A 24,420-nucleotide genomic window follows, 5' to 3' on the forward strand; every position below is an offset into this window, starting at 1 on the left:
TAATTACGGGTCAGTGTTGGTTACACAGAGAGAGTGTGTACTTACTGTAGCCCATTCCCTGAATGAAGTACTTGAAGGCCTCTGTCAGCTTTGCAGGCTGTTGAGAACAAATGAAAGTTAGGCCCTTTTTTATCCACATAATTATCCACATAATGACATATCAACTGACAGGTTCGTGGCATATCCTACAGACTCTGTGATAACAGCTGTTGTAGCAGAAGGTGCTGAGCTGGGTATAAACTCTCCAGCCTGACGTCCGTGCCTCATTGCTACTGTCACTAATGCTCTTAAGTGAAGCTGCCCTGTATTAGCCCCCTAACTGTTATCCCTTTGCCACCCCAATCCGCCCGGCCTCCGTGAACATGTTAACAAGCTAGAAACACACCTGGTCAACCATGGGCAGGCCTCCACAATCAGCCATCTGGATGGAGGAGGGGAGAAAAGAAACAGGCTATGAGTTAGGAGTCAGTTAACACCTCACGGGGTGCATCATTCAAGAGAGCAGAGTTAAGGTAGCACGTCATCAGTGGGACGCCATTAGTCACCCGCCATTACTCTTCATTACACAAAACAACTTCCCATTTAATATTTAACACCGTCTCAGCAAACAACAAGTTCCATTACCAACACGTGTCCATTAACATCAACATCACGTGTCCATTAACATTAACAACACCTGTCCATTAACATTAACAACACATGTCCATTACCAACACGTGTCCATTAACATTAACAACACCTGTCCATTAACATTAACATTACCTGTCCATTACCAACACGTGTCCATTAACATTAACAACACCTGTCCATTAACATTAACATTACCTGTCCATTACCAACACGTGTCCATTAACATTAACAACACCTGTCCATTAACATTAACATTACCTGTCCATTACCAACACGTGTCCATTAACATTAACAATACCTGTCCATTAACATTAACATTACCTGTCCATTACCAACACGTGTCCATTAACATTAACAACACCTGTCCATTAAACATTAAACATTAACAACACCTGTCCATTACCAACACGTGTCCATTAACATTAACAACACCTGTCCATTAACATTAACATTACCTGTCCATTAACAACACGTGTCCATTAACATTAACAACACCTGTCCATTAACATTACGTGTCCATTAACAACACGTGTCCATTAACATCACGTGTCCATTAACATTAACAACACCTGTCCATTAACATCACGTGTCCATTAACATTAACATCACGTGTCCATTAACATTAACAACACGTGTCCATTAACATCACGTGTCCATTAACATCACGTGTCCATTAACATTAACAACACGTGTCCATTAACATCACGTGTCCATTAACATTAACATCACGTGTCCATTAACATTAACAACACGTGTCCATTAACATCACGTGTCCATTAACATTAACATCACGTGTCCATTAACATTAACATCACGTGTCCATTAACATCACGTGTCCATTAACATCACGTGTCCATTAACATCACGTGTCCATTAACATCACGTGTCCATTAACATCACGTGTCCATTAACATTACCTGTCCATTAACATCACGTGTCCATTAACATCACGTGTCCATTAACATCACGTGTCCATTAACACCACGTGTCCATTAACATCACGTGTCCATTAACATCACGTGTCCATTAACAACACGTGTCCATTAACATCACGTGTCCATTAACATTAACATCACGTGTCCATTAACATTAACATCACGTGTCCATTAACATTAACAACACGTGTCCATTAACATCACGTGTCCATTAACATTAACATCACGTGTCCATTAACATCACGTGTCCATTAACATCACGTGTCCATTAACATCACGTGTCCATTAACATTAACATCACGTGTCCATTAACATCACGTGTCCATTAACATTAACATCACGTGTCCATTAACATCACGTGTCCATTAACATTAACATCACGTGTCCATTAACATTAACATCACGTGTCCATTAACATTAACATCACGTGTCCATTAACATTAACAACACGTGTCCATTAACATCAACATCACGTGTCCATTAACATTAACAACACGTGTCCATTAACATCACGTGTCCATTAACATTAACAACACGTGTCCATTAACATCACGTGTCCATTAACATTAACAACACGTGTCCATTAACATTAACAACACGTGTCCATTAACATTAACAACACGTGTCCATTAACATTAACATCACGTGTCCATTAACATCACGTGTCCATTAACATCACGTGTCCATTAACATCACGTGTCCATTAACATCACGTGTCCATTAACATCACGTGTCCATTAACATCACGTGTCCATTAACATCACGTGTCCATTAACATCACGTGTCCATTAACATCACGTGTCCATTAACATCACGTGTCCATTAACATCACGTGTCCATTAACATTAACAACACCTGTCCATTAACATCACGTGTCCATTAACATCACGTGTCCATTAACATCACGTGTCCATTAACATCACGTGTCCATTAACATCACGTGTCCATTAACATCACGTGTCCATTAACATTAACAACACGTGTCCATTAACATCACGTGTCCATTAACATCACGTGTCCATTAACATCACGTGTCCATTAACATCACGTGTCCATTAACATCACGTGTCCATTAACATCACGTGTCCATTAACATCACGTGTCCATTAACATTAACATCACGTGTCCATTAACATTAACATCACGTGTCCATTAACATCACGTGTCCATTAACATTAACAACACCTGTCCATTAACATTAACATCACGTGTCCATTAACATCACGTGTCCATTAACATTAACATCACGTGTCCATTAACATCACGTGTCCATTAACATCACGTGTCCATTAACATCACGTGTCCATTAACATTAACAACACGTGTCCATTAACATCACGTGTCCATTAACATCACTTGTCCATTAACATCACTTGTCCATTAACATCACGTGTCCATTAACATCACGTGTCCATTAACATTAACATCACGTGTCCATTAACATTAACATCACGTGTCCATTAACATTAACATCACGTGTCCATTAACATTAACATCACGTGTCCATTAACATTAACAACACATGTCCATTAACATTAACATCACGTGTCCATTAACATTAACATCACGTGTCCAATAACAACACGTGTCCATTAACATCACGTGTCCATTAACAACACGTGTCCAATAACATCACGTGTCCATTAACATTAACATCACGTGTCCAATAACAACACGTGTCCATTAACATCACGTGTCCAATAACAACACGTGTCCATTAACATTAACATCACGTGTCCAATAACAACACGTGTCCATTAACATCACGTGTCCATTAACAACACGTGGCCATTAACATTAACAACACGTGTCCAATAACATCACGTGTCCATTAACATCACGTGTCCATTAACATTAACAACACGTGTCCATTAACATTAACAACACGTGTCCATTAACATTAACAACACGTGTCCAATAACATCACGTGTCCATTAACAACACGTGTCCATTAACATTAACAACACGTGTCCAATAACATCACGTGTCCAATAACAACACGTGTCCATTAACATCACGTGTCCATTAACAACACGTGTCCATTAACATTAACAACACGTGTCCAATAACATCACGTGTCCATTAACCCACGTGTCCATTAACATTAACAACACGTGTCCAATAACACCACGTGTCCATTAACATTAACATAACGTGTCCAATAACATCACGTGTCCATTAACATTAACAACACGTGTCCATTAACATTAACATCACGTGTCCAATAACATCACGTGTCCATTAACGTCACGTGTCCATTAACATTAACAACACGTGTCCAATAACACCACGTGTCCATTAACATTAACATAAAGTGTCCAATAACATCACGTGTCCATTAACATTAACAACACGTGTCCATTAACATTAACATCACGTGTCCATTAACATTAACATCACGTGTCCATTAACATTAACATCACGTGTCCATTAACATTAACAACACGTGTCCATTAACATTAACAACACGTGTCCATTAACATTAACATCACGTGTCCATTAACATTAACAACACGTGTCCATTAACATTAACATCACGTGTCCATTAACATTAACATCACGTGTCCAATAACATTAACATCACGTGTCCATTAACATTAACAACACGTGTCCATTAACATTAACATCACGTGTCCATTAACATTAACATCACGTGTCCATTAACATTAACATCACGTGTCCATTAACATCACGTGTCCATTAACATCACGTGTCCATTAACATCACGTGTCCATTAACATCACGTGTCCATTAACATCACGTGTCCATTAACATCACGTGTCCATTAACACTAACAACACGTGTCCATTAACATTAACAACACGTGTACATTAACAACACGTGTCCATTAACATCACGTGTCCATTAACATCAACAACACGTGTCCATTAACATCAACAACACGTGTCCATTAACATCAACATCACGTGTCCATTAACATTAACATTACGTGTCCATTAACATAACGTGTCCAATAACATTAACAACACGTGTCCATTAACATTAACATCACGTGTCCATTAACATCACGTGTCCATTAACATTAACAACACGTGTCCATTAACATCAACAACACGTGTCCATTAACATCAACATCACGTGTCCATTAACATCAACATCACGTGTCCATTAACATCAACAACACGTGTCCATTAACATCAACAACACGTGTCCATTAACATCACGTGTCCATTAACATCACGTGTCCATTAACATCACGTGTCCATTAACATCACGTGTCCATTAACATCACGTGTCCATTAACATCACGTGTCCATTAACATCACATGTCCATTAACAACAAGTGACCATTTCCCTTAGCCTCTGGACAGCTAACACAGTTAACGTTGGTAAAACGTGCCCATTTGGTCACAGCCGGGGGCATGCATTTCATAGGTAAGCCTAAGTAGGTCAAACAGGAAGAATTGTGATATGGGTCATGTTCATCAGGAACCAAACAGGGGTAAACAAACTCAAACAGGGAGGCCTCTAGCTGGACTTCGTGCAATAAATAATGCACATTTTTGTTTTCCGTTGCGAAACGTTTTATATTACATGCCTAATGAACAGGACCCTGGAGGCTGGGTACAGCAGCAGTAGTCTCAGCCTGTGGCAAGGCTAGCAAATCAGTCACCAGGTCATTACTGAGCTACTGGAAGCTTATCAGTGATCGCCTTTCCATGATCAGATCTGTTATGAGCAGCAGGAGGGAGATTGTTGGAGGCCACTCACCTTCAGCAATGTGGTCTTTGTCGGGTCCAGCTTAGTATTGCACTCCACCTGTGGACGCAAAGTACAGAGTCTAATTTAGCGACTAAATATCATGAATTTACCATAGTAGAGAACTAAATAGGTAGTCAAATTAAAGGAATTGGGGGAGTAATATTTCATTGCTAGAATTGTTTTAGTTGTGTTTGACTTCTTTCCCTATCTTGTCCCATGTTTGAATCATAAACTACATTTTTTACCTTCCATTGTTAATCTTTAAAAATCTGCTGTTAACTTAGGTGAATGTTCAACGCATCAACACATGTTCCTAGGGACCGGGAATGAGGATCAGAGGCATTATCGTTAATGATTTGTTTATGACATTTAGGATTACAGAGTGTGTACTTGAACTTACCACAGCGTCAACGGCCGGAGAGCTGTCTCCTACCACCAACAGAGAAGGACACCTGAGAGCAATAACAGGAATTGGAACAAATTTCAACCTGTTGGGTTAGAGGACTACAGGGCCAAGAGTTTCCTGGACTATGTGACCTATTGACCAGGCTATAACTAGGGCCCAGAGTTTCCAGGTCATGGAAAACTAGCAATATGCCATGTGAGGTGATTGAGGTATGGTGAAAGTCAGGTTTGGAACTCACTTCAGGGTTCTGACGGTGACTTTTCCACCAGGAATGGGCCTCTCAATCTCCAGATCCCGCCGGCTGGGATGGGAAAAGGTGGGATATCAGTGAGGCACCCAATTAACATACATATATTACAAATATAATAAATATACTATTAAACACATGAGACATTGAATATATTAGAAATACATAGATAATATATATGTTCATAGGCAGTTTTCAATGTACTCTGGAAGACTTTGAAGACTTGATAAAATATATACTGAACAAAAATATAAAACGCAACATGTAAAGTGTTGATCCCATGTTTAATGAGCTGTCACAAAACACAATGCCACAGATGTCTCAAGTTGAGGGAGTGTGCAATTGGCATGCTGACTGCAGGAATGTCCACCAGAGCTGTTGCCAGAGAATTGAATGTTAATTTCTCTACCATAAGCCGCTTCCAACATCGTTTTAGAGAATTTGGCAGTACGTCCAACCTTCCTCACAAACGCAGACCACGTGTAACCACACTAGCCCAGGACCTCCACATCCGGGCTTCTTCACCTGCAGGATAGTCTGAAATCAGCCACCCATACAGCTGATCAAACTTTGCACAACTGAAGAATTTCTGCACTAACTGTCAGAAACCTTCAAGGAAGCTCATCTGTGTGCTCGTTGTCCTCACCAGGGTCTTGTCCTGACTGCAGTTCGGCGTCATAACAGACTTCAGAGGGCAAATGCTCACCTTTGATGGTCACTGGTACGCTGGAGAAGTGTGCTCTTCACGGATAAATCCCAGTTTCAACTATACTGGGCAGATAGCAGACAGGGTAGGGTGTATGGCGTCGTGTGGGCGAGTGGTTTGATGATGTCAACGTTGTGAACAGAGTGCCCCATGGTGGTGGTGGGATTATGTATGGGCAAGCATAAGCTACGAACAACAAACAACAATTGCATTTTATTGATGGCCATTTCAATGCACACAGTCACCGTGACGAGATCCTGAGGCCCATTGTTATGCCATTCATTGCCCGCCATATCCTCATGTTTCAGCATGATAATGCACGGCCCTATGTCGCAAGAATTTGTTCATAATTCTTGGAGCTGAAGATGTCCCAGTTCTTCCATGGCCTGCATACTCACCAGACATGTCACCCATTGAGCATGTTTGGGATGCTCTGGATTAACGTGTACGACACTGTGTTCCACTCCCGACAACATCCAGCAACATCCCACAGCCATTTAAGAGAAGTGGGACATCATTCCACAATCAACAGCCCAATCAACAAACTCTAGGAGATGTGTCGCGCTGCATGAGGCAAATGGTGGTCACACCAAATACTGACTGTTTTTTCTGATTCACACCCCTACTTTTTCTTTAAGTTATCTGTGACCAACATATCTGTATTCCAGTCATGTGAAATCCATTGATTAGGGCCTAAAACATTTATTTCAATTGACTGACTGAACTGTAACTCAGTAAAATCTTTGTAATTGGTACATTTTGCTTTTCTATTATGTTGATGAGTAGTCAACATATGCTCATGGTATTCTTAAGTAATAAGGCTTGAGAAGGTGTGGTATATGGCCAATATACCACGGTTAAGGCCTGTTCATATGCACAATGCAACGCCGAGTGCCTGGACACAGCCCTTAGCCGTGGTCTATTGGCCATATACCACAAACCCCAATGGTGCTTTATTGTTATTATGGACTGGTTTACAAAATAATTAGAGCAGTAAAAATACATGTTTTGTAATGGATTTACCTGTTGTAAGCTTTAACAAAGTGTTGAAGGTTGTACTGGTTCATGTCATTCATGATGTGATGGCGGTAGGTGGCGATAAGGTCATGGTTGTTGGAGATTTCCTCCTACAGAGACAATAACAAACACCTCCTCAGACTCTGATCTAGAGTCACAGTACTGAGCATTCTAAGACAGCTTATATCTATGTAGCCGACAATTAGAATAGATTCAGTGGAATTATGTTGACGTGATTTGCAGTTTCAATCACCGTCTCTATCTGGGGGCTCACTGCATACCTTTCCGAAGAGATGGCCGATGAGCATGTCAGGCAAAGGAGTGACCTGAAAAGAGATTCAAAAGCAGATTTATATCACAGCAGCGTTGTGATGCTGTATACAAATACATAGTTATGTGATGCTTTGTTGAAATGGGTAGAGAATGTCCCTAGCTGATTGGGCGGGTGGGACTTTTGTGATTTTGTGACAACTGTTGACAATGTAAAAAGGGCTTTCAAAATCAAAGTTGATTGATTGTTGTGGATCTGTAGTTGTGTGGACTTCAGGAGATGTGTAGTACCTTGTTTGTAGCCCAGTCCATCCACCCCTCAGCACAGGGGTTGATATTAATCAGAACAAGGCCTTCCACCAATGTGGGGTAGTCCAGCTAAAAACAGAAACAAACATTTAGTCACTGACTTCTTAATGGTGAAAATATTTTTTTAAATACCCGTTGAAACTTCAAACGGGTCGATTTTATTCACTATAAAACCTCAACATTTCATAACAGAGAGAGGTCAGGTGTGGGTCAGTTAGGAGTTAAAACATCCTTTGTGTTCCTCCATTGCTGGGTATCAGCACAGTGAGACTGTCCCCACAGAGTCGGGTGTTTTGGTGCGGAGCCAGTCTAGAACATTCCACAGACTCTCAGCAGCAGGCTAAAGCAATAAGCAGAAGTGAACTGCCAAAATCAGCACAGCATCACTGTAAACATTGGTTTCAGTTCTAATCCCGGTTTGATTAAAACTCTTCATAATGAAGCAAACTTAAGCATAACTGAAGGGGGAAATGAGGAAGGAGGGAGGAGGACATCAAACTCACAGCAAATCTTGCAAGGATGTAGGCTCCAGCTCCGACGGCCATTCCAATGACACTCTTCAGACTGTGGTTAACAAACAAACAGAGAGAATATCATCGGAATCTCTTTTTTGATCCAAAATGGATGCAGGTCTAATACACCATGGTCTGTATTCAGCAAAGAATCCCAGAGTAGGAGTGCAGATCTAGGATCAGTCTTATTCATCATGATCTACAGGGCAAAACAGCAGTTCTAATCTGAGACGCATTATGAATATGAATCCTGAACGGTCAGCAGTGTAAACCCTATGGACTGGGTTCAAATGTATGAGGATGTCACGTACTGACCATAGAAAGCCTTTATGGTGGAGTAGGTCAGGGAGTGACTGAGGGGTGTTTTAGTTTATTACTTCTATGTGTAGTTTAGTTTTTGTATTTCTATGTTGGCCTGGTATGGTTCCCAATCAGAGGCAGCTGTCTATCGTTGTCTCTGATTGGGGATCATATTTAGGCAGCCTTTTCCCACCTGTTGTTTGTGGGATCTTGTTTTTGTATTGTTGCTTCTGAGCCCTACAAGGCTGTACGTTTGTTTGTTTCTCTTTATTATTTTTGTTGCTGGTTCACATTGAAATAATTTATGATGAACCCAAATCACTCTGCGCCTTGGTCTACCCATTTCGACGAGCGTTACAGAGGAGAAATAGATTGCATAATGAAATGATCTGATCCATTTCAAAATCGTATAAAGTCCTTCTTTGGACTTGCCCAAAATGCTTGAGGACCAAGGGGAGAGACTCAGACAGCAGATCCATGGAGGGGTACTCGTACCTGGAGAGAAAACAACAACCGTCAGGGTTATAGTACTTCAACTGTCAACACTTTACAATGCATCTTATCACAGCCCTCCATCTCTTTATTCCATCCATGGCCTTACACTGGATTCTGCTATCTGTTTTTCACTTTGAATATCTCTCCTATTCAAGTGTCAAAGCATTCAGGTAAAAACAAGCAGTGTAAACCAAGCTAATGATTTATCAAGAGAGTGTCAATGTGTCGCAAAAGTAATCTAGATCAACAGTAAAGAACTTTGATGGGGGCCACAAATAATCTGAACTCATCGTGCGGGGCTGCAGTTGCTCGTAGGGCTGCATTTTTTTTGTTACATTTTAGAGTTAATGTTGTGCAATTCACATTTTTCCATGGTGTGTAGAGAAGATTTTGCAACTGATTTCATGCAATTCTAAAAATGAGAGAAATGTTTGCAGTTAATATATCTGACTGAGACTGTATCAGAAAATTGATGGGGCCCCACGGCTGTAAATTCAACCATATTAACAAGTTTAGATAGCTGGCCGCAAAACTAATTTAGTAATCTTAAAAATGTACAACCAAATTTCGAAATTGCACCTTGTGTACTCTACTATCCTAACTCACAACAGTAAAATGAAAAAAATAAATAATAATAATAATAATTGATCTGGGGATCTTCAAAAGGAAGCACCGGGCTGCCAGTTGCCCTTCTCTAGATAAGAGGTCAATCCAGATCAGAGGTCAAAGGGTGACAGACAGATGGACACGCTGGCAAACAGACAGGCAGGCTGACCTACATTTGGTGCTAAGGCGAGGTGTGGTGTGGACTATAGGTGGTTTAACGGTGGGTTCGATTCCGGTCCATTCCCTACTCTATATTCCCCTCAGTACTATCCAATCAACAAAATCATCTGTGGGATGATGCTAGGCAACTGGACTCACCCGGTAGAGAAGGTGCTGGCCCCCTCGTGCTGTCCAGGGGCATCGACATGGCACACAGCAAAGTGCTGCATGATCTCCTGCATGTCCTCATGCTGGAACATGGAGTCAAAGCATGTCTTGTCTGAAACAACATGGAGGGCAGGTACAAGATGTTAGTGATGAGGTCTCGCATGATTTCTACATGTCAGATGTCGAACACGGTGACATGGTGACCATTGAGTGTTTCTTCTCAACATTAGATAAGGCTAATGAATAGATAAATCTATTCCATTTACCATTATTTAGCCAATAAAGAGAACCAATTCTCTTCTACAACAATTGACTCAAGCTAAGTAAATTAACTGTCGTTAACCAGCCGTTACAATCAACGGACGTTCTCATTCACTCTGAAGGCAGTAAAACCAAAGTGCATGGGAGCTTTAGACTCACATTGGGGGGTGACATTAAATTCATTAAATATTATGGGATGAATTAAGTGTACGGGGCTTACGGTTCAGTCCAATGTCATGGAAGGTGAGGATGACGGGGCGGTCTCCTTTGGGCACCCCCTTCATGGTGCAGTGGATCCTTCCATGGGGAGTCTCTACATTGTGCTCCTAAAGATGGAATAAACCATGGTTAGCAAATAGGGGTACCACAGAACTCAGTCAACTTTCTGAGAAAATGTTATCCATAGCAAAAATAAACATTATTGAAGAACTCTACCCGACCTGGACAAGGTAAACCCTAAGCGAAACAGAGTTGAACTGCACCAAGGTATCCATGCTTAGCAGAGAATGGTATTCCAGAACACTGTTGAAACGCACCAATACAGCCTATAGCTCATGTGGTGAGCCCTGAAGATGGCAGTGGAGAGAACTTTATTTCATGTTTTACTTTGATCTGTATGTGTTTTTTCTCCAATACTCAACACATTGTAATCAGAATACATCCACTGACATAAAGTCCTTCTGAATAAGAGAAAATGCTAAATGACCAAAATGTAAATGCTTCATCCGTAAGAGCCATTCAAAACAAAACACATCCGTACAACACATGTATCCAACCTTCTGTAAATTAGACCAAGTAGTTAGCCTTTCTGCATCTAGTTCTTTCAGTATGTTCCGTTTCTTGAGGAGTCGTCAGCCAGAGCGTCTGTCAGTAATGCTTCAAATAATCAACCATATTCAATCCCACATCATGATTTCTGACTGATGCATATTACTTCAAAGGGACCATTAATCCACAATATTTCTCACAGTCTGAGATGTTCTCTTCATTTCAATCCCACAAAGGTATAAACAGACGAAAAGCTACAGAAGGTAAACGAGCCCAAGACTATCCATCAAAGCACACTATCAACTATAGACAGAGAGACCCACTAGTACTCACAGAGGTTTCAATCTCAGCCATAACACACTCCATGTCCGAATCCCCCTCAAGAAGCATGTTTCCTAGTGCCTTTTCGGTCACCCGTAGGGAGTAGTGAAGTGTGAACGGATGTAGTGTTCTGAGCTATAGATCGAATTGGTGGTAAGCTTATGTAAAGGTGCTTATGAGGGGACTTGCCTGAGGGTTGTGTTTTATACCCCTGGTACTTACTACTCTGCATAAGACCTGGCCTCCCATGGTGCTTTGCACGGTGGTCAAAACAAGCTAATTCTAGCTGAAGAGATCCTTAAATTGGATCAGCACAATGTCAGACAGTGGGGCAGCATGGGATATTTAGTGAAGAGTAGTGCAAAGTGAAGAGTAAGCAAGCCATCAGATCAATGGGAATATACAAGAGCAATGATTAACCTTTAACCCCTTTTGTCAAAATATCCTAATTTGTCAACACATCAGGCAGTCAAGAAAGTGACAAAATAGCACTGGCAACACTAGCAATATAATAAATTATTACTTTTCATAAGCATGTCTGACGCCTTTATAGTGTATAAACTCATAGTATGTTAAGTCTGTCTGTGGTAATGTTTCAATAGATTGAAAATGACAAACTCAAGATCGTTATGAGATACATATCTTGTCTTATTGGTCTATTTCACAATAATCTGGGATAACAATCCACCATTATCAATACTACTCCATAAGATAAGAGACTATTGGCCCCTAGGGGGAATTTTGTTTGAGGCATTGTGTGAAGGTTCAACTTCATAGGTGGCCGGTAGCCTAGTGGTTAAGGATGGTGGGGCCAGTAACCGAAATGTATCTGGTTTGAATCCCTGAGCCAACTCGGTGAAATATCTGTGCCATCAAGCAAGGCACTTAACCCTAATTGCTCCTGAAAGTCACTCTGGATAAATGACTTTGTCATAAACACAATACACTGACCAAAACAACTCCAGTTTGAGACCCTTAGGAGGGAGGTTGGGTGTAGAATAGAAGGTCAGGGGCAAAGTCAAGACCCTAATGGCACCCCTATCGCACAGCTTTTGACCAGATTTCTAGGGCCCTGGTCCAAAGTAATAGCCCACATCAGGAATAGGGTGTCATTTGGAATGTAATAAGAGTCAATTACATAACTGAATCCAGTTCAACCAAGTCTTCCCTCCAGTAAGAACACTCAAATAACCTGTTTACATGACTGGGGGTAAACAACTGAAGGCAGTGCCACCTAGGTAGCCAGGGCTAAATTAGTGGCCGTTTGATGCAGACACATGCTGAGCTAATCCCAGACGAGGCCGAGGGAGAGGAGGGAGGGATACGTGTGGACCTAGTGTGTCTGAAGGCAGCCTCGGAATGAGACAGATGGATGAAGTGTCCCTCCTCTACCTACGTCACTAGGGCTCCAAGACACAAAGTGATTTTGAACGTTGCCCTGGAAACCTGAGTTGACTAATCCTAGCCGTCGTGAGGGTCGGTTAGCACGAGATGGTTGGCTGCAGGGAGCATACCTCTACTGGCCTCATTGATAACACTCTAGAAGGAAAGCTGTTTAACTCCCAGGTTGAGAGTCAAACATTTGTAAAGGCACTTCAACAAGTTAAGCATGATTGTTAGGTAGTGGTTTCTATGTGGTGCTATCCAAGGTCCTGAATGTACGTAGTTGGTACAGTATGTATGCTGTACAGTTGAAGTTGGAAGTTCACATACACCTTAGACAAATACATAAAAACAGAGTTTTTCACAATTCCTAATCCTAGTAACAATTCCCTGTCTTCGGTCAGTTAGGATCACCAATTTATTTTAAGAATGTGAAATGTCAGAATAATAGTAGAGGTAATGATTCATTTCAGCTTTTATTTTTTTCATCACATTCTCAGTGGGTTAGAAGTTCACATACACTCAATTAGTATTTGGTAGCATTGACTTTAAATTGTTTAACTTGGGTCAAACATTTCGGGTAGCCTTCCACAAGCTTCCAACAATAACTTGGGGGAACTTTGGCCCATTCCTCCTGACAGAGCTGGTGTAACTGAGTCAGGTTTGTAGGCCTCCTTGCTCGCACATACTTTTTCAATTCTGCCGATACATATTCTATAGGTTTGAGGTTAGGTCTTTGTGATGGCGACTCCAATACCTTTACTTTGTTGTCCTTAAGCCATTTTGCCACAATTTTGGAAGTATGCTTGGGGTCGTTGTCCATTTGGAAGACCCATTTGCGACCAAGCTTTAACTTCCTGACTGATGTCTTGAGATGTTGCTTCAATACATCCACATAATTTCCTACCTCATAATTTCCTACCTCATGAGGCCATCTATTTTGTGCAACAGTCCCTCCTGCAGCAAAGCACCCCCACAACATGATGCTACCACCCCCGTACTTCACGGTTGGGATGGTGTTCTTTGGCTTGCAAGCCTCCCCTTTTTTCCTCCAAACATAACGATGGTCATTATGGCCAAACAGTTCTATTTTTGTTACATCAGACCAGAGGACATTTCTCCAAAAAGTACAATCTTTATCCCCATGTGCAGTTGCAAACCATAGTCTGGCTTTTTTATGCCGGTTTTGGAGCAGTGGCTTCTTCCTTGCTGAGCAACCTTTCAGGTTATGTCTATATATGACTCGTTTGGATAAAGATACGTTTGTATCTGTTTCCTCCAGCATCTTCACAAGGTCCTTTGCTGTTGTTCTGGGATTGATTTGCACTTTTCACACCAAAGTACGTTCATCTCTATGAGACAGAACGCGTCTCCTTCCTGAGCGGTATGACGGCTGCGTGGTCCCATGGTGTTTATACTTGCGTACTATTGTTTATACAGATGAACATGGTACCTTCAGGCATTTGGAAATTGCTCCCAAGGATGAACCAGACTTGTGGAGGTCTACAATTTTTTTCTGAGGTCTTGGCTGATTTCTTTTGATGTTCCCATGACGTCAAGCAAAGAGGCACTGATTTTGAAGGTAGGCCTTGAAATACATCACGAGGTACACCTCCAATTGACTAAAATGATGTCAATTAGCCTATCAGAAGCTTCTAAGGCCACAACATTTTCGGGAATTTTCCAAGCTATTTAAAGGCACAGTCAACTTAGTGTATGTAAACTTCTGACCCACTGGAATTGTAATACAAGTGAAATAATCTGTCTGTAAACAATTGTTGGAAAAATTACTTGCTTCATGCACAAAGTAGTTGTCCTAACCGACTTGCCAAAACTATAGTTTGTTAAAAAGACATTTGTGGAGTGGTTGAAAAACAAGTTTTAATGACACTAATTTAAGTGTATGTAAACTTCCGACTCCAACAGTATGTCAAGTCAACAGATAGTCACACAAATTAATACTACAGCAGGCCATACTTTTTACACTTCAGATTACACAAAGGGTGTTGTCATCTCTTTGTATCAAAGAGCCCAACATGTGGACAAATCTTCCACCACAAATGGCTAAGGGGCACCAAGTGCTGCAAGATGAAATAAAATCATTGCCCACTAGATGGGGCTAAATAATATTGAAATATCCTGACCTAATCCACATGGAAATTCAACTGAGAGTAGGCGCTACACTGAAACAAGTGGATCATGTGTGGATTTTTATGGATATAAGTGTGGACCATAGGGACATACCTTTATCACGAGTTGAGCTACAGCCTCTCTCAACCCCTAGAAATGACAGAAAAAGAACAGTTATATAAAGTTAAAGAGATACTTCAGGATTTGGTGAATGAAGCCCGTTATCTACTTCCCGAGTCAGATCAACTTGTGGATATCATTTTTATGTCTCTGTGTGCAGTTTGAAGGAAGTTGCTAACTAGTGTTAGCGCAATTGCTAACTAGGGTTAGCACAATGACTGGCAGTCTATGGTAACTGCTAGCATGCTAGTAGATACCATAGACTTCCAGTCATTGTGCTAGTCAGCATTGACTTGCAAAACTACTTCTAACTTCCTTTATACTGCAAAAATGCCAAAATATTCCTTAAAATTAAGCAATTAAGATATGATAACAGAGACAATAACTGTCCTTTGGGCTGAAATATGTTTTAAATATAAAGAAAGTGACAAATTAATGTCTGTATCCATAAGGACCAGTTTCATTGTACTGTGTACATATTTCAGACAATTCCTGACATGCTAAACAGACATAATTCATCTATGGAGTTCAGCTGTCATTTAACAACAAAGTGTGAGCTACATGGTACTACTGGGCATGGTATAGATAGAGTGACAGGAAGAGCCTGTAAGATGAGTGCAGATGTCCCCTTCTGCAGCTGCTCTGTGACTGGCTGCATCATGTATGTAGTATCCTGGACTGTAGTGTACTGTACAGTGTAAAGTGCTGTGGTGTTAGCGCCAACCACAGCCTGTGTCAGGTAGGGAGGGGCTTTGGGATTCCAGTTCAGTGGGGGAAAAGGCCAGGGGGCAGTGGGTTGTTGTTGACATGGCATACAAAGTTAATATTTGCACTTGTCTTTTCCTACTTGCACTAACTTTGCTGATAAATACTTTGTTGAGGAAATATATACTTGCTTGATATGACGCGTTCTTGTCTCACATAACTATCTTAAAATGAATGCACGAACTGTAAGTCGTTCTGGATAACAGCATCTGCTAATGACTAAAATGTACATTTTTCACAGACAGGTAAACCTGCAGGCTATACATGCAAAGCAAAGCACGTGTCTACTTACTGGCAATTCCCTGTCAACAAGCAGGGGTGCTTTTGACACAACCTGGATATCATCCATATCTTTCAATTGAGGAAACCTGGAGGGAGAGATGGATGGTGGGAGAGAGAAAGAGGAGATGGAGAAAGAGTGTTATTTAGACCCATGAGCACTGGTTCAGCCAGTGGTGGAGTGTTCCTTCATGTTGGGAACCTTTCAATGAAAGGAAGTTTCATATTACACACGTGCCTTTCTGATACTGTAGATGTGTTTTCGTATCATGTTATTAGGATAATAACTTACCACTGAGAAAACACTGATACAATCTCATTAAACAGGTTCCAATGTGGATCTTATATGTACAGATGTAGGATCTTAATTTGAGCCAGTTTGATACAGCAGGAAAATAGTCCTGCAGCAACAGGAAATGTGAATTATTATGTGGATTATAATGAAGAGACATTTTTTGTAGGGGTTGATACATTTTTTTGTCACGGCAAATCAAGTCTGACATTTTTAAGTGGAACCTACAAACTTTGGAAGCTCTTTTAAACCTTGAATACACAACATGTAAATCTCAGCTAAAAAAAAGTGTGTTCAAATTAAGATACTACATCTGATACTACACCCCAACCAACCAAAAGTGAGAAAAGGCCTTTTCATTTCCATGACAACATCAGACTGTACAATTAGAATAAATTCTTATTTACAATGACGGCCTACACCGGCCAAAACCGGACGACACTAGGACACCCAATCCCAGCCGGTTGTGATACAGCCTGTAGCAACCAATACAAGTTAATAACAACTTTATTACTAAAAAGGCATTACAAAGCCAAAGTCGCTTTTCACTACGCTACATTTTCTATAGCTACATTTCACTGTATAGCAGTACACCAGGCCCTATAGCTACATTTCACTGTATAGCAGTACATCAGGCCCTATAGCTACATTTCACTGTATAGCAGCACACCAGGCCCTATAGCTACATTTCACTGTATAGCAGCACACCAGACCCTATAGCTACAGCTACAGTTTCCAATGCATTCTAAACCAAAATGAACTCAAATGAACTCTTATGAGAGTTGCTCCGGCTGCTTGCTATTTCGACAGAGGCGAGGGAGAAACGAAATCAAGCTGCTGTCTGCAGATCATGCTGTTGTGGATCGTGATGCCATTTTGGTAGGAGAGTGGGAGCGCTGCTGTGCATGCTAATCAAATCAGATGGTAAACAGGCGGGGGCTTTGTGTCCGGCAGACCGAGGCAGGACAGGCAGGCAGGCCGAGGCAGGACAGGCTTGTATAGGCCAAGAATCAGGCTCTTCCTCTGTGGTGTGGTGGGCTAACTGGGCTTGGCCGGCTCACAGGAAGCTACTGACAAGGCACAGCTTCCATAGCTCCCATCACACACACATTATCTGTGACGAATCCTCTCTCATACCCTCTCAGTAAATCTCTCCCTCTTCCTGCCTCACTCTTTCTTTCTTGCTGTGTCTCTCTCCCCCTCTGTCTCTCCTGCTCTCAGCTATAATAGTATATTTTGCATCTGATCTACCTACAGGTTTGAGATGCGTCTCTACAGGTTTCAGATGCGTCTCTTCTGGGTAATCTTTAACCTTTTACTGCAGTAATGCTAAATCAGTGGGCTAAACATTATTGGTAGTCTTAAACAAATGTACTTTGAAACAAAAGTGTGCACCTCACACACACACACACACACATGGTGGTCATGGGCAAAAAAAGGAGACACCTGTACCATGTCAGATATAATGTTGAAATGTATTACATTTTGAGTCTGCGTCCCAATATTACACTTTATATACATCAGAGAAGAATGAAATATAAAAAAACTGTGACATACTGTATGTGTCCATTTTTTAAACGCAATAATCTTTATTAATTATGAAAAGTGTTAACAACATTCCACTCATGAGGCCAAAAGGGGCACTTTTGGCCATTGACTGCATGAAAGGGCTACAGGAAGTGATTCATTTTTGGGCATCTGGCCAGCTTTTCAACAAAACAGCCTCATGACTCTAGGGATTTGTGCCAAATAACACCCTATTCCCTATGTAGTGTTGGTCAAAAGTAGTGTACTACATAGGTAGTCATTTGGGATGCACTTCAGCCAGGCCTCACAATAGCGTAGATGAAGAGTAGTATAAAAATAATAATAATAATAAAAAATAAAAAAGGGAAATATTTCTGTGGTTTTTAGGAAAAACATGGACGCCTTCTACTGCGAATCCTTTGTTGGAGAAACTGTCTGCCAGCTCCCACTGACATTCCAACATTCAATTCAACTGAAAGCATGTGAGAGAAGTTACGTAACCATAAATCATCTGGAAATTCAGATAACAGAAAATATGTATTTACAGCAACAAGGTTAACCCTACTTAGCATAGGAAAGTAACATTAAACACAAACCAGTTCCCAGACCTGTAAATAGGCAAGGTGCTGAGCAAGTAGTTTGAGGCCACTAGGCAAACCTATATTTACAAGATAAGATTCCCTTCTGACGCCCCATAACTAATATATTACCTGGCGGTATCAAACACCTCTCAGGACATCAGTAATGTCTCATTGAGATCCACATGGGGCACCTCACGAGTACAGAACTCTCTCCCAATCCAATTCAAATGGCTTTAGTGGCATGGGAAACATACGTTTGTATTGCCAAAGTAATTGAAACCGGTAATAAACAAAAGTGAAATAAACAATCTAAAATGAACAGTAAACATTACACTCACAAAAGTTCCAAAGAAAGAGACATTTCAAATGTCGTATTATGGCTATATATATATATATATATATGGATTTTTGTTTTAGATTCCGTCTCTCACAGTTGAAGTGTACCTATGATAACAATTACAGACCTCTACATGTTTTGTAAGTAGGAAAACCTGCAAAATAGGCAGTGTATCAAATACTTGTTCTCCCCACTGTATATATTCTTCCGGATCTGGAGAAGGTCTGTTTTGAGGAGTGGGCCAAAATCCCCTGCTGCAGTGTGTGCAAACCTGGTCAAGAACTACAGGAAACGTATTATCTCTGTAATTGCAAACAAAGGTTTCTGTACCAAATATTAAGTTCTGCTTTTCAGATGTATCAAATACTTATGTCATGCAATAAAATGCAAATGAATTACTTAAAAATCATACAATGTGATTTTCTGGATTTTTTAGAGTCAGTCTCTCACAGTTGAAGTGTACCTATGATAACAATTACAGACCTCTACATGCTTTGTAAGTAGGAAAACCTGCAAAATAGGCAGTGTATCAAATACTTGTTCTCCCCACTGTATGTGTATATATATACAGTGTAACGATGTTCAAATAGTTAAAGTACAAAAGGGAAAATAAACATAAATATGGGTTGTATTTACAATGTTCTTCACTAGTTGCCCTTTTCTTGTGGAAACAGGTGACAAATATTTCTGCTGTGATGCACACTGTGGTATTTCACCCAGTAGATACGGGAGTTTATCAACATTTGATTTGTTTTTGAATTCCTCATGGGTCTGTGTAATCTGAGGAAAATATGTGTCTCTAATATGGTCATACATTTGGCAGGAAGTTAGGAAGTGCAGCTCAATTTCTACCTCATTGTGTGGGCAGTGTGCACATAGCCTGTTTAGGGCCAAATAGCATTAGTTTGGAAGGGCCAGATAGCATAGTTTGGAAGGGCCAGATAGCATAGTTTGGAAGGAATTAACCAAAAAAACTGAGCAATGTGTCAAGTAATTATCTTTTTGTTATCTTGTGATTTGGTTGGGTCTAATGGTGTTGCTGTCTTGGGGCTCTGTGTGGTTTGTTTGTGAACAGAGCTCCAGGACCAGCTTGCTTAGTGGACTCTTATCCCGGTTCTTCTCTCTGTGGATAATGGCTGGGAATCACTTCCTTTTAGATGGTTGTAGAACTGAACCACTCTTTTCTGGATTTTGATCATTCGCGGGTATCTGCCCAATTCAGCTCTGCATGCATTATTTTGTGTTTCACGTTGTACAAGAAGGATATTTTTTCAGAATTCTGCATGCAGAGTCTAAATTTGGTGTCCCCATTTTGTGAGTTATTGGTTGGTGTGCAGACCCCAGACCTCACCACCATAAGGGTCAATGGGTTCTATAAGTCAAGCATTTAGCCAGATCCTAGGTTTTGGCCTTTCTAGGGAGTTTTTCCTAGCCACGGTGCTTCTACACCTGCATTGCTTGCTGTTTGGGGTTTTAGGCTGGGTTTCTGTACAGCACTTTGATATATCAGCTGATGTAAGAAGGGCTATATAAATAAATTTGATTTGATAAATGGTATATGTCACGCCCTGACCTTAGAGCTTTTTATGTCTCTATTTTGGTTTGGTCAGGGTGTGATTTGGGTGGGCATTCTATGTTCATTTTTCTATGTTTTTGTATTTCTTTATTTTGGCCGGGTATGGTTCTCAATCAGGGACAGCTGTCTATTGTTGTCTCTGATGGTGAACCATACTTAGGTAGCTTTTTCCCACAGGGTTTTTGTGGGTAATTGTTTTCTGTATAGTTTAGTTTCCTTACAGAACTGTTTGTTTTTCTCTGTTATTTATGTTTTGATTTAATAAAATATCATGAACACGTACCACGCTGCGCTTTGGTCCAGTCACTTACAGGGAGAGGAGCGTGACAGTATGTCAAATTTCATGTTCATTTTGATGGCGTAGAAGGCCCTCAGATTGTTTACAACTTTGAGGAAGTCACCTGTTGTGCTGATATTTAGGCCGAGGTATGTATAGTTTTTTGTGTGCTCTAGGGCAACGATGTCTAGATGGAATTTGCATTTGTGGTCCTAGCAACTGGACCTTTATTGGAACACCATTATTTTTGTCTTACTGAGATTTACTGTCAGGACCCAGGTCTGACAGAATCTGTGTAGATCTAGATGCTGCTGTAGGCCCTCCTTGGTTGGAGACAGAAGCGCCAGATCATCAGAAAACAGTAGGCATTTGACTTCAGATTCTAGTAGGGTGAGGCCGGGTGCTGCAGACTGTTCTAGTGACCCCGCCAATTTGTTAATATACATTTGAAGTCGGAGGTTTACATACACCTTAGCCAAATATATTTAAACTCAATTTCACAATTCCTGACATTTAATCCTAGTAAAAATTATCTGTCTTAGGTCAGTTAGGATCACCACTTTATTTTAAGAATGTGAAATGTCAGAATAGAGTGATTTATTTCAGCTTTTATTTCTATCATCACACTCCCAGTGGGTCAGAAGTTTACATACACTCAATTAGTATTTGGAAGCATTGTCTTTAAATTGTTTGACTTGGGTCAAACATTTCGGGTAGCCATCCACAAGCTTCCAACAATAAATTGGGGGATTTGTGACCAATTCCTCTTGACAGAGCTGGAGTAACTGAGACAGGTTTGTTGGCCTCCTTGCTCGCACATGCTTTTTCAGTTCTGCCCATATATTTTCTATAGGATTGAGGTCAGGGCTTTGTGATGGCCACTCCAATACCTTTACTTTGTTGTCCTTAAGCCATTTCGCCACAACTTTGGAAGTATGCTTGGGGTCATTGTCCAATTGGAAGACCCATTTGCAACCAAGCTTTAACGTCCTAACTGATGTCTTGAGATGTTGCTTCAATATATCCACATCATTTTCCTACCTCACGAGGCCATCTATTTTGTGCACCAGTCCCTCCTGCAGCAAAGCACCCCCACAACATGATGCTGCCACCCCCGTGCTTCACGGTTGGGATGGTGTTCTTCGGCTTGCAAGCCTCCCCCTTTTTCCTCCAAACATAACAATGGATTAAAGGGCCAAACAGTTCTATTTTTGTTTCATCAGACCAGAGGACATTCCTCCAAAAAGTATGATCTTTGTCCCCATGTCTGGCTTTTTTATGGCGGTTTTGGAGCAGTGGCTTCTTCCTTGCTGAGCGGGCGTTCAGGTTATGTCGATATAGGACTCGTTTTACTGTGGATATAGATACCTTGTGAAGATGCTGGAGGAAACAGATACAAAAGTCTTGCTGTTCTGGGATTGATTTGCACTTTTCACACCAAAGTACGTTCATCTCTAGGAGACAGAACACATCTCCTTCCTGAGCGGTATGACGGCTACGTGGTGCCATAGTGTCTATACTTTTGTACTATTGTTTGTACAGATAAACGTCTGAAGATACCACGTTCAGAAATTGCTCCCAAGGATGAACCAGACTTGTGGAGGTCTACAATTATTTTTCTGAGGTCTTGGCTGATTTCTTCTGATTTTCCCATGATGTCAAGCAGAGGCACTGAGTTTGAAGGTAGGCCTTGAAATACATCCACAGGTACACCTCCAATTGACTCAAATTATGTCAATTAGCCTATCAGAAGCTTCTAAAGCCATGACATCATTTTCTGAAATTTTCCAAGCTGTTTAAAGGCACAGTCAAGTGTATGTAAACTTCTGACCTACTGAAATTGTGATACAGTGAAATAATCGGTCTGTAAATAATTGTTGGAAAAATGACTTGTGTCATGCACAAAGTACATGTCCTAACATACTTTACACATCTATTGTTTGTTAACAATACATTTTCGTTGTAGTTGAAAAACAAGTTTAATTGACTCCAACCTAAGTGTATGTAAACTTCTGACTTCAACTGTATGTTGAAGAGCTCAAGCTGCATCCCTGTCTCACCCCACGGCCCTGTGGAAAGAAATGTTTTAACCACACACACACACACACACACTTGTTTCTGTACATTAATTTTCTAATGTTGTATGTTTTTCCACCAACAATGCTTTCCCTCAATTTGAATAGCAGACCCTCATGCCTAATTGAGTCAAAAGCTTTTGCCTTTGTTTTTTTGTTTGTCAATTAGGTTGTGCAGTAGAGGTCGACCGATTAATCGGAATAGCCAATTAATTAGGGGCGATTTCAAGTTTTCATAGCAATCGGTAATCAGTATTTTTGGACAAGTTTTTTTTTATATTTGCCAATTAAATTTTTTTTACACACCTTTATTTAACCAGGCAAGTCAGTTAAGAACACATTCTTATTTCCAATGACGGCCTAGGAACGGTGGGTTAACTGCCTTGTTCAGGGGCAGAATGACAGATTTTTACTTTGTCAGCTCGGGGGTTTGTTTTTGCAATCTTCTGGTTAATAGTCAAACGCTCTAACCACCTACATTACATTGCACTCCAGGAGGAGCCTGCGTGGCAGGCTGACTACCTGTTATGTGAGGGCAGCAAGAAACCAAGGTAAGTTGCTAGCTAGCATTAAACTTATCTTATGAAAAACAATCAATCTTAACATAATCACTAGTTAACTACACATGGTTGATGATATTACTAGTTTATCCAGCATGTCGTGCGTTGCATATAATCGATGCGGTGCCTGTTAATTTCTCATCGAATCACAAACGGGTGATTTAACAAGCGCATTTGCAAAAAAAGCACTGTCGTTGCACCAATGTACCGAACCATAAACATCAATGCCTTTCTTCAATACACAAGTATACATTTTTAAACCTGCATATTTAGTTAATATTACCTGCTAACATGAATTTCTTATAATTAGGGAAATTGTGTCACTTCTCTTGCAGCAGTTTGGGCCGCCTGGCTCATTGCGAACTGTGTGAAGTCCATTTATTCCTAAGAAAGGCCGTAATTAATTTGCCAGAATTTTACATAATTATGACATAACATTGAAGGTTGTACAATGTAACAGCAATATTTAGACTTAGGGATGCCACCTGTTAGATAAAATATGGAACGGTTCCGTATTTCACTGAAAGAAAAAATGTTTTGTTTTCGAAATTATAGTTTCCGGATTCTACCATTTTAATGACCAAAGGCTCGTATTTCTGCGTGTTATTATGTTATAATTAAGTCTATGATTTGATAGAGCAGTCTGACTGAGCGGTGGTAGGCAGCAGCAGGCTCGTAAGCATTC

At 40.7% G+C, this 24,420-nt stretch overlaps 1 protein-coding gene across 2 annotated transcripts in view; it reads right to left on the reverse strand.

Annotated features, from left to right (window-relative positions):
* Window positions 1-24,420, reverse strand: part of ndrg1a (N-myc downstream regulated 1a) — a 32,385-nt gene that overhangs the window by 2,910 nt on the left and 5,055 nt on the right. Inside the window, exons 2-15 of one of the 2 annotated variants that reach the window (XM_046325508.1) lie at window positions 16,524-16,599; window positions 15,461-15,496; window positions 10,965-11,070; window positions 10,475-10,595; window positions 9,488-9,550; window positions 8,747-8,807; window positions 8,226-8,312; window positions 7,946-7,990; window positions 7,671-7,774; window positions 5,933-5,995; window positions 5,689-5,740; window positions 5,298-5,345; window positions 386-421; window positions 46-97 (exon numbers count right to left, since the gene is read on the reverse strand). In XM_046325508.1, the coding sequence (XP_046181464.1) occupies window positions 46-97; window positions 386-421; window positions 5,298-5,345; window positions 5,689-5,740; window positions 5,933-5,995; window positions 7,671-7,774; window positions 7,946-7,990; window positions 8,226-8,312; window positions 8,747-8,807; window positions 9,488-9,550; window positions 10,475-10,595; window positions 10,965-11,070; window positions 15,461-15,496; window positions 16,524-16,580 (931 nt within the window). In that variant the 5' untranslated portion in view covers window positions 16,581-16,599. Of the gene's footprint in view, window positions 1-45; window positions 98-385; window positions 422-5,297; window positions 5,346-5,688; window positions 5,741-5,932; window positions 5,996-7,670; window positions 7,775-7,945; window positions 7,991-8,225; window positions 8,313-8,746; window positions 8,808-9,487; window positions 9,551-10,474; window positions 10,596-10,964; window positions 11,071-11,845; window positions 12,008-15,460; window positions 15,497-16,523; window positions 16,600-24,420 lie in introns of those variants that run through there. The other variant, XM_046325509.1, reaches the window with a different exon arrangement.

Source organism: Oncorhynchus gorbuscha, linkage group LG24 (genome assembly GCF_021184085.1).
Source record: "Oncorhynchus gorbuscha isolate QuinsamMale2020 ecotype Even-year linkage group LG24, OgorEven_v1.0, whole genome shotgun sequence".
In the NCBI taxonomy this organism is placed as follows: Eukaryota; Metazoa; Chordata; class Actinopteri; order Salmoniformes; family Salmonidae; genus Oncorhynchus; species Oncorhynchus gorbuscha.